General features: G+C 38.2%; 1 protein-coding gene across 3 annotated transcripts in view; it reads right to left on the reverse strand.

Annotated features, from left to right (window-relative positions):
• LOC149575274 (uncharacterized) overlaps positions 1-11,491 on the reverse strand; it is a 277,364-nt gene extending 265,873 nt beyond the window's left edge. For 2 of the 3 annotated variants that reach the window (XM_089815065.1, XM_089815067.1), the window contains exons 1-2: positions 11,145-11,491; positions 10,969-11,025 (exon numbers count right to left, since the gene is read on the reverse strand). In XM_089815065.1, coding sequence (XP_089671191.1) covers positions 10,969-11,025; positions 11,145-11,279 — 192 coding nt within the window. In that variant the 5' untranslated portion in view covers positions 11,280-11,491. The remainder of the gene's footprint in view (positions 1-10,968; positions 11,026-11,144) is intronic. The other variant, XM_089815066.1, reaches the window with a different exon arrangement.
• Between the last annotated feature and the right edge of the window lie 359 nt (positions 11,492-11,850).

The following is an 11,850-nucleotide window of genomic DNA, read 5'->3' on the forward strand; positions in this document are numbered from 1 at the left end:
TCATTGCAAAAGAAGAGAAAACTACTAGGATATCTGGTGCTGAGACATTCATTAGGTTGAGTGCAAACAAGGACCCTATTTGGCGACAAAGGAGGATATGGTCAAATCATGGAAGATTTGATGAATTTTTATATTGAAAACTCAGTCAAAACAAAACAAAAGTTGAAAATCAAGAACAAATCTGTGAGATCCCTGATGAGAAGCTTGAACTTTAGTGTTCATTCATTGTAGTTGTAGTATCCTGTTTTTGGATATTCCTTAATTTTGCAATCTTTTCAGCTTATAGTTCTATGAGTGATTTAGAAAATAGAACTTATCTCGATTTTCTGCAATTATTCTCCTTCAAACTGTCTTATCGAGATCAATAATACTTAAAACAATGAATCATAGCATAGTCCTCAATTAAACAAATCATAAAGTTTCCATAGGCACATTGCAAATCTGCTGAGTTCAAAGACCTAATATTTAACTCAGCAGCGAAAAAACCAAGGACCCCATTGCTAGTTTGTCAAAGGTAGGAATAGAACTCTTCCTTCCAACCCTTTCTCGCCTTGTGAGCCTAGACTCCATCTGGTGACAATGACAAGGACCTTGACTCTAGCTTGCCAAAGGGTAGGAAAACACCATGTCCTTCCAAAGCTTATCCCACCCCATGCACCCAAACCTTTTACATTCATAAGTACTAACTATGATTGATAAGTGGATGCTTAAATGATACTTGGAGGGATTGATGCTTCACAGATTGATGTCTTAATGACTGATAGTTGAAAAATTTGATAATAGAGTGTTTAACGCTTGAATAGTTGATGTTGTAACAATGGATGTTTGTATAACCAACTGATTTTGTATGTTCGAATCCTTTATTCCCAAGTGATGACAAATGGATGATTCAACAATTGCCTTTGATGAATTCATGAGGGATGATTTAATAATTGCTGATTTGATATATTGGCATGTGATGGCTGAATGAATGCTGAAATGATAAAGTTAAGATTAAACCCTTGGAATGATCTCTCCTTTGTATTTGATTGGTGAAAATGTAATGTCCCCTTTCTAGGCGACAGGAGATGAGTAACAAGTCGGCCTATCACCTGAGTTCCCATAGACCAACGGGATGGTTGGGCGACCCACTTGGGGATTCGCAGAGTGTTGCAGGGACTCTGTGAATCATTTTAAGGATTACCATGTCAATTCCTACTTTAAGAGGAGTGTTAGTGTAAATAATTAATTATTATTACACTTTACTTATATTTGCTTAGGTTAAATGAATTATTTTATTAGTTATCATATAGACACCTAGGAGTATGCGTAGTTATATGAGTTGTCTTGTTGACAACATAGGAGTTGGCATAATCATCTGAGTTGTCATATAGACAACACAGTTGCTCGCACTCCAATTGAGCATATGGTGTCTACAACATCTCTTTACGAGATACACCTATGTAAGCTTATCCTCTCATCATCGCACAAACTCCTGTGCTCAATGGAGGATAATCCACTCTTGGTGGACATGTGCTTTGTTGTAAGGCTTATCACTTTGCTAACTCATAATAATTCTAGATGCCTTTATATACTAGCACTTCTAGTGTGTATGTACATATGATATTCTCATTATTGTTATTATGATCATGCACTATTGATCCATATTGTGCTAGTGCTTGAGCTTCTTGATCTTGGTGTTATTTTGCCCTAAGGCAAATTCTTACATGGTATCAGAGCGATAGGAGATCTCTTCACATAGCCATTGGAGACCACTTTTGCTTCACCTTTCGGAGGGCCGCGATTCAAATCTGGAGTATCTGCAATTATTGGGAGTGTCTAGAGCCAAAGTGGACCTCACCATTGCGTCCGGAGCATCGATTTGGTGAATTTTGACTATAAATTTGCCTACCCTAGGCCATAGTCAAATTTGAGGCAAAAAAATTTAGCAAACTGGAACCCGAAGGCCCGATTTGCGAAATTGGTATTAGATCTGCATTTTTTTTTTATTTGCGTCTCTATAATTTGTCTGCAATTTTTTCGGATTTGCATCTACGAAAAATTTTGGCCTATTAGGCCTGTAGAGGAGCTTTTATTGCAGGCAAACCAAGTGGTCAAATCAATTTACTTGTAGAGAATATTTCTTATGCCGCCAGCATATTCCATCCCACCTGGCAAATCACATAACCGGCAGACTTCTACGCAACAAACCGGCAACCACATTCAGCACACGACAAATCAATAACCCAGCGGCATCCAAGCCACTTAACAGTTTGTGGCTCATTTCTTTTAAAGAACTCGGCACCTTGTTTCATGGTGCATGTGGGATTAATTCCCACATCACCCACTAGCTTTTTCTTCCCTACCGGCGACCAATGCCGACCCCTCCGTCGTCTTCCTCCTCTGCCGGCTACCTCCTCCCAACGCCGCCAGTCACACCCGCCTCTTCTGCCAATCCACGTCGTCTCCCAAGTCAAATCAACGTACACTCCCGCTAGCGCCACATTAGTCCTTCCCGGCAGACACATCAACAGCCACCTCTGTCGCCATGACAGGTGCCAACTTAGCCCCCAAACACGTCAGTAGGGCCACATCAGCAGCCACGTACTACCACGAGTTTGCCATGTCAGCGACACATCACCTATACGGCTCTACGACATCAAGATCTGTATAGCCACGTCACCTACACAGTCAGTCGTACAGATTCGCACAATCAATTGACATGTCATCAGTCGTACTACCACATCAGCCGGACTGACTTTTTTGCTAGCATCACCATTTTGCTGCCTTAAAATTGATGGTTGTTTGACCGTCACAAGCAGGCAAAATTATACTGCCGCGATGGCCATTTGGACATCAAATTTAACCTAGCAGTTTCTTGAGCAAACCCCTCACCATATGCAATTTTGATTTGACAATCCAACTTCGCGAGGCCATATCTTAGTCATCCGGACTCCAAATCAGGTACAATTTTTTTTTATTTGGGCTAGAATTTCCTGAATTTTTCAATAATGTTGGTATTTTCTAGTTTTGGTGCACAGATTTGCAAAACATTCAGTTTTTGGCGACTGTACCTATCCAATCCTACATTTTACAATTTGAAATGCTCCATACGGGCTCATCTGGACACATATTCAGGGTTCATTTTTTTTTTGAAGTGCATAATTTTTCGTCTACTTTCCAAATCTGCAATCAAATTATAGGCTTGTGCAGACAGAAACACCACTTTCAGAAATAGGTCCTTTTTTGCATTGTATCTTTTTTATTAAACTTCAAAATTGTTGTAAATCTGAGTTACATTGCTAAGTACCAAATTTGAACTCCAAGAGGAGCTTGTAAAAAGCAAAATCAAAAGTTCACTTTTGTCCATTTTGATAAGTGGCCTATTGTAATTGCACTACATATAAAGTGCCTAAAGCATTTGTTTTGGGGGGCAGGGGGGTGTTCTTTGATTGAGTAAAAAGGGGGGGGGTGTCTTGTGTTCTTGTGTCGCCTTGATATTGTGCTCTTTCTTTTGCATTATGGGTTTTTTTTCTAAGTTAACACCACATAATTATGCTACTTGTAAAGAAAAGATAAAGGAACCATTGGTTGAAAAAGGTTTACTGCATTATGTAACTGGTACAACAAAGAAACCTAATGATGATGTTGATGAGTCTCATAAAGAAGACTGGGCATCAAAACAAGAAATGGCCCTAGGAACCTTGTTAAAGAATATCTCAGATCCTGTCAAATATCACATCAAGAACATTAACAATCCAATAGAAGTTTGGGATAAACTTGAAGCATTGTACGGGATAGTAGATGAAGATATGGCCTACACCATTGAGGACAATCTTCACAAATTGGATCCTAGGAATTTCAACACCATCAAAGAATATCTTACCCAAGTAGACATGTATAGGGCACAACTTAAGGATTGTGGTGAACCCATCAAGGATGGAAAGTTGATCAAACACGTGATGACTCATCTTCCTCCTGAATATGCTACTTTTGTTTCCAGTTATAATACTCACAATTTAACAATGGGAAGTGCCTTCGCTAAGCCTTCATTCGAGTCATTTTTAGGAATGTTGGTCTTAGAACAAGAAAAGTTAGTATGGAAATTCTCCAGTCTTCCAAGACCAAAGCCTTGGTAGCTAATCAAGGGAATCAAGATGGTAAAAATTCCAACAAGAAGCAAAAGCACTGGAAGGCTAAGCCACAAGACAACACACAACAATCTTCCTCTACACATCAATCTTCCTCTACACAACAAACTTCTTCACAACAAGGCAAGTCTTTTTCCAAAAATAATAAGGGGAACAACTTCAACAAAAGGGAGAAGAGAACTTGTGCTTATTGTAAGAAGAATGGTCATGATGAAAATGAGTGTAAGGATAAATAAATTGATGAGTTGCTAAACTTAATGAGGAAACATAAAATTGATGTACCAAATGCCTATAAAGATAAGGGATCTTCAACCACTTCAAAAGGTGAGGGACAAGCTTTGCTAGCAAGTACAAACAATTCTGAGAAATGGGTTCTTGATTCAGGAGCTACACATCATATGGGTGCTTCAAGGGAGCATTTTTCCTCTTTGAAACCATCACATGTACCGTACATCTATGTGGGAAATGACACACAAGTGGAAGTTGAAGGAAAAGGGCATGTTGAGTTGGACAATGGAGTCTTCAAGGATGTGTTTCATGTTCCCAACCTTAGCACCAACCCTTTTACAATCTACCAAATAACTCACTATGGATGTGGCAACAAAATGGAGTTCCTTCCTGATTTAGTTGTGGTCAAAAATCTAAAGGATGATTCTATGGTGGCAATTGGAAAGGCTAATCATGATAAAAAAACTTTATTCTTTTTCTCATTTTGTGCCTAAGTCCACTTCCCTTGCCTTGTTGACCCACTCAAATTCACAAAGTAAACTATGGCACGAGAGGTTTGGACATCTCAATTACTGCTACCTTCAACAAACTTAGCAACAAGGATATGGTCATAGGTCCACCTCAAGTCAAGTATTCAGAGGGTGTATGTCCAGGTTGTGAAGCAGGCAAGCATCCCAAAGAGAAGTTTGACAAAGGGAAGTCTTGGAGAGCTACTGCTGTTCTTGAAATGGTTCATAGTGATGTAGCTGGCCCATTTTCCAGTACCATCATTTGGAAAGGCTTGCTATGTTCTCACCTTCATTGATGACTTTTCACACTACACTTGGGTCTTCTTTCTTGCTCATAAGAGTGAAGTATTTGATAAGTTTATCATCTTCAAAGCTCAAGTTGAGAAGCAATCAGGGAAAGCCATCAAGATTCTACGAACAGATAATGGAAGGGAATATGTGAACTCAAGGCTTACAGACTTTTGTACTCATGAGGGTACTGATCTTCAACATTCAGTTGCATACACTCCATAGCAAAATGGTGTTGCTGAAAGGAAGAATAGAACCCTTAAAAAGATGACCACTTGTATGCTACAACATAAGTCTCTAGATCAAGTTTTTTGGGCAAAAGCCATGTGTTGTGCCAATTACATCCCAAAAAAAAGTCCCCATAAGGCCTTGGATGGAATTACACCTTTTGAGGCTTGGTGTGGAAGAAAACCAAGTGTGAAACACTTCAAAGTTTTTGGTTGTCCAGCATGGGCAAGGATACCTCCACAAAAATGGAAGGCATTGGAACCTCAAAGCAAACCTTGTATATCTGTCGGATATCTTGACCACATTAAGGCATACAAACTCATGGATCCAGAGACACATGAAATTTTCTTTGAGATGAGTGTTCACTTTGAAGAGACTTGTCCAAGTTTGGCTCCTTCAACTCCTCCTTCCTCCTTCATGGAAAGTGATGATAGTGATGATAGTGACTTGGAAGATGATATTCTGTCAACTTTGACTCGCAAGACACCACCTTCGCAGGGTCCACAAACAGTTGAGGATATTCCTTCTTCTTCTTCTACTAGACCTCATTCGGCACAACAAACACTTGATTCAGCAGGTTCATTGGTGGGGAATCCTTTAGATACTAGGAGGACAAGGTCACAACACAAATCATTTCCACATGCATATATTGCCATTGCTTTTGATCCACAATCATTTAAGGAAGCATCATGGGTTCCTGAATGGGACAAGGCCATGGAGGAAGAATATAACTCTTTAATGAAAAACAAAACTTGGGACTTAGTTCCTCTTCCTAAGGGAAGAAAGTCGGTTTGGCGTAAGTGGATCCATCGGACCAAGTTTGCAGCGGATGGAAGTGTGGATAAGGCTAGACTTGTTGCCAAAGGTTTCTCACAGGTTCCTGGTATTGACTATACTGAGACCTTTGCACCAGTAGCTAAGATGAACTCCATTCATTTGACACTAGCAATCGCTGCAACTCATGGTTGGGTTGTTCATCAAATGGATGTGAAGAGTGCATTCTTGAATGGTGATCTTCTTGAAGAGATTTATATGGAGCAGCCACAGGGTTTCATTCAGGATTCTACTTTGGTTTGCAAGTTGCAAAAGTCTATCTATAGCCTTAAGTAGGCTCCTAGGGCTTGGTATGCCAAGATGGATTCCTTCCTACTCTCAACAGGATTCACCAAGTGTCATTTAGATTCGAATGTCTACATTCTTCAAAGGGATGACTCACACTTGATATTCGTGCTTTATGTAGATGACTTGATCATTACAAGAAGTACTTCATCTATCATTGCCAGTGTCAAGACTTCTTTGCAGGACAGATTTGCTATGACAAACTTGGGTTTACTTCATTATTTCCTTGGTATTGAGATCACATAGTATTCAACAAGGATCACACTTTCACAACCCAAGTATGCTCTTGATTTACTTTCTCACTTTCGCATGAGTGACTGCAAGCCTGCACCTACTCCCTTTCTTTCAAGTGTTAAGTTAGAGACAAAGTGTTCCACTCCACTTGTTGATGCTACATTGTACAGACAGTTGGTTGGAAGTCTCGTCTACTTGACACATACACGCCCTAACATAGCTTTTGCAGATAGCATGGTTTCTCGCTTCATGCAAGAGCCACATGAGCTTCATTGGAAGGCCGCCAAACACATCTTGCACTACATACAGGGTACACATACACATGGGTACACCATGCAATAGGTATTGGACTAGAGTTGGTTGGTTATATAGACTCAGACTATGCAAGGGATCTTGATCCTCACAAGTCTACTTCAGGTTACATGTTTCATCTTGGTTCCGACCCCATTTGTTGGCAGAGTAAGAAACAAAATACTATTGCTCTTTCTTCAACTGAGGTTGAGTATCGAGGAGCTGTCACTGCAGCTATAGAGGCTATTTGGTTACAATATATTCTGAAGGAGTTTGGATTTGACATACCTAAACCCACAGTCAATCATTGTGATGATCAAAGTGCTATTGAGATCTCAAAACATCCAATTCAGCATCAACAAACCAAGCTTATTGAGGTTCATATACACTACATCAGAGAGTTGATACATGAGTACGTCATTGCATTGCAATATTGTCCTACAACAGAGCAAGTTGCAGATATCTTCACCAAACCCTTCACTGAGCTCAAGTATCTTCATTTGTGAGATCTCTTGGGGGTTTGGGATATTTCACCAGGGGGGATCACACGACTCTTCTTTTCTTTGTTGTACTTATCTCTCTTTTTGGGAGAGGGTTTTTCCCATGAGGTTTTCTCTCTTTCTCCATTTTCAGAGAGATTGCATTGCATTGCATCGTATTATAGAACATTGTATTTGTACATGGGTTACCTAACATGGCCTAGTAGCCGGGACCCATCATGCATTTTCATCATAGCTTTTGTGAGCTTAAGTGCATTCCCCTAAGTTGCACTTAAGGGGGGGTGTTAGTGTAAATAATTAATTATTATTACACTTTACTTAAGTTTACTTAGGTTAAATGCATTATTTTATTAGTTATCATATAGACACCTAGGAGTATACGTAGTTATATGAGTTGTCTTGTTGACAACACAGGAGTTTGCATAATCATCTGAGTCATCATGTAGACAACATAATTGTTCACACTCCAATTGAGCACATGGTGTCTACAACATCTCTTTAAGAGATACACCTATGTAAGCTTATCCTCTCATCATCGCACAAACTTATGTGCTCAATGGAGGATAATCCACTCTTGGTGGACATGTGCTTAGTTGTGAGACTTATCACTTTGCTAACTCCTAGTCATTCTAGATGCCTTTATATACAAGCACTTCTAGTGTGTATGTACATATGATATTCTCATTATTGTTATTATGATCATACATTATTGATCCATATTGTGCTAGTGCTTGAGCTTCTTGATCTTGGTGTTATTTTGCCCTAAGGCAAATTCTTACAAGGAGATCTACTTTTTAAGGAGAACTGGCAGTTGATTAGAGGACCATCCAGGGGACCATGAAATAGAGAAGGGACCTCTGGATTTTCCAGTATTTTGAGCAATGTTCCTATTTTTTAGGGCAAGTTCCCAAAAATAAGGAGTAACTGCCAGTGGACTTCAGACAGCAGTAGTGACCACACCACTTCAGACCGAATCTAGTTCTATGCTCCGGATTGGAATTTATTAAGTAATAAGGAAATATTGAATACTTTCTAAGCTAAGAATTACATAAACTAATATTGTAAAATAATTTTATGATTATTTTATCATAGAATAAATTATAATAAAAAGGGCCATGTAGTATTATAAAGTAATATTATGATTACTTTGTAACAAAATAAATTATATTAAAGGGGCCCATTTCCCTAGACAACAACTTATAAGATGTGCTGGATAATATAAAGGAGCAAATGATATCCTAATTCAAAATTAGGATTAGGGCTGAAATAAAAGAGTTTTGGAGCTTCATTTTCTATCATTCTATGGATAAACATTTTTGTTTTGTCGAGAGAGCTCTTCTTAGGGTTTTCAACAAATTCTCAACCCAAGAACGGAAACTCTTGGTGTTCATCAGCCTGGGCGTTCCTCGAGGTTGTTGGTGAGGTGAAATTGCTTTGTTCATCAGCTGACATTAACAGTTTGGTGTCAAATTTTGGTAAGTGCATTGGACAGAGGGAAGAGATTACAGTTCGAACCTGAAACGCACAGATTGAAACATTGGGCAGCAATTTTGATTTATTTTGTTGATTTCCAGCCTACCCATACCTTCCAGACAGTGTTGTGTGTCATATCACTAGTGGTGAAAGTGTACTGTTTCAGTCTGACTTGGGGCAGAGTTAATCTTCTTGCATAGCAGAGGCTTCAGACTTCATTTCATGAGAAAATCTTTCAACTACAGCCTGTCATACAATCTCTGGTAGCCGTACATCATTTCCAGGAGGTGACATCAACCAGGGTTTCATGACTGCAGCAAATATGCGTGTTGGGAGTGCCCAGAATTGTGAGCTGCAGCCATGAAATTCGCTATTTGGTTTTATTAAAATCTTATCAGCAATTCATTGTCACATATTGGCCTGCTATGATTTCTTGCAATGCCATTTTTGGCAAATTCTTGAATTCGAAGTGGTTTCAGATTAGTGTGAAAATTGCTGGTGATTATTTGTTTCAGTCTAGTCAGGTTACTTGCTTTCCGAATTATCAAAAAATACAAGAAAAATTGAAATAAACAAAAAAGCAGAAAAAGTCAGAATATTGAAAAATCCAAACAAATTACATCTCACTGGCCAAAGACAAGTATTCCAAACAAACTCAACATTTTCCTTACAAACCCTACTGGGCATCTTTGAGAAATAATTGAGGCACCATATAATACAAAGAGACACTCTGCTGCTACAACATATAACTCCCTGTAATGAGCCCGATCTGGCTCTTATCTGAATTTGCTAAATACTGGTGAAATCCTTTTTGTGTTTTCAGTTTTTATAATGAAATTTATAGTTTCTGTTTGTTTTTCCAACAGATATGCAACGCCAGAGATAGTGTTGAGTAACATACAAAAATATCTATGCAAAGACTGATAATTGATTCACAATTCAATTCTGCAACTTTTCATTCAATATAAATTTGCATACACAACATTCTTCTTGCGAAATTCATGGCAATGTTAGTGTTTAGGACAAATTGAGGGGGCAGAATCAGGTTGCAAAAGCAGGACTAGCAATAGGATTAAATTTCTGCAAATTACATTAGAGTTTGAGGCAACCATGATTGGGAAAATAAGGACGGAATTATTGCTAAATCAGCATCATAAACGAGGGAGAAATCATGGTTTTCCGCTGTAAGAAATTGCACTCCTTGGAGAAATTACCATTCGTTGCTGATAAAGGTTTGGTGAATTTGTACAAATAAGAGTAAAAAATTAAGGGGATATTGCATCGAACACATAAATAAACAAGGTTTTGAGCATCAAAATTGTATACTATTCTGATGGATCTAAACTAGCATATCAAGAACGAAAGTATGTGTTATGTCGTATGAAAGTTTTGTATCACGTAGCAACAAAATTTGATATCAACAGTTCACCCACAGTGACCACCTGTTTTGCTTGGCTTTATACACAGTACTTATTTGTGCACTCTTACTTATCCCTTCTTTAGATTTTAACTTCCTCTCAGCAAACCTGCTTTCCTTATTAGGTTGAGCATATTTTAAGCAACATCTCTCAATGCTGCGTTTGCTGGGTGCGCCTTTGCAAACACTGATATGATTACTTATTTCTTCTCTCTACCCAATGCAATTGCTTTTTTATTCAGAAAACTTTATGCAATCAACTAGGGTCATTATTCCTCATTTTTCTCTCTTTCTAATGCAGTTAAATTTTCATTCAGAAAGCTTTACGCCATCAACTAGGGTTTTGTCTACGATATACCCCATATTATTCAAACCTTCCACCATGATTTGTGTTTGAGGATATGATCTGGGACCAGCTTCACTTCCTCCTTTTCTAAAATTTCGCCGCTTCCCGCATTGTGTTTTACCGGTAACCATATACATCCATATATAACCGAGCATATAAAGGAAGAAGTATTTAGCTGGTAATAATATAGGGATACAAATGAGACCTTGGCAGTTTGAATCCTACTGGAGAGACTCTTGAGCCGCTGTTGCTCCGCACCAACCTGCGAAAAAATGTATATAAAAACAATGCCTAATCTATGGCGGATCATACGCAAATTAATTAACTGGTAATTGAAATTGTTGACAGACGAGTTATGGCTGATTAGCAAAATTGAATTACCCTGTCTGCAACTGTGTCCATAACTTTGTCCGCAGCGTGCTGCAAATCAATGAGAGCCTTGCAAACCTGAGCATAGTCGGCGGACGAGGAGGAGCCATTAGGATTCCTCCTTCCATCCTCAAATACGCGAAGCATTATCGCAGCTCAATTTGAATTGTTTTCCCAAAGCTATGGTGGATTTGCTTAAGCGTTTTTTTTCGTTTTTAAGGCTATGGATTTACGGAGGAGACTTTTTATATTCTGGAAAAGAAAATTTGAGTTTTAAGATCTAGCACTTCCATGAAATAGAAGCTGTCAGATTATAAGATTATAAAATGTTTTAAGGGATAAATTGTGAAGCTATGGTCTCATGCATACAATATTTGCTGCTTATTTAACTTTATAGAAAATATTCTAAATTATCCTTTTCTCATATTTAAAATTGTAGAAAAAGTTCTTAAAATTAAGCACAAACCATGTAAATGTCAAATGGTCTCATGCATAGAACATTTGTTGCTTATTTAATCTTATAAAAAATATTCTAAATTATCCTTTTCTCATATTTAAAATTATATAAAGAGCTCTTAAAATTAAGCACAAATGATGTAAATGTCAAAGTTCTTATATGTAGTATAATATTTTTTGGAATAAGATATAGTGAATTCTGAATGTAGTTAAGTTGGAGTAACTAAATTGTGTTGCATGTGAGTTGTATAAATGATATAGT

This window comes from Cupressus sempervirens, chromosome 2 (genome assembly GCF_028749045.1).
Source record: "Cupressus sempervirens isolate cs-2001-9-10 chromosome 2, ASM2874904v1, whole genome shotgun sequence".
NCBI lineage: Eukaryota > Viridiplantae > Streptophyta > Pinopsida > Cupressales > Cupressaceae > Cupressus > Cupressus sempervirens.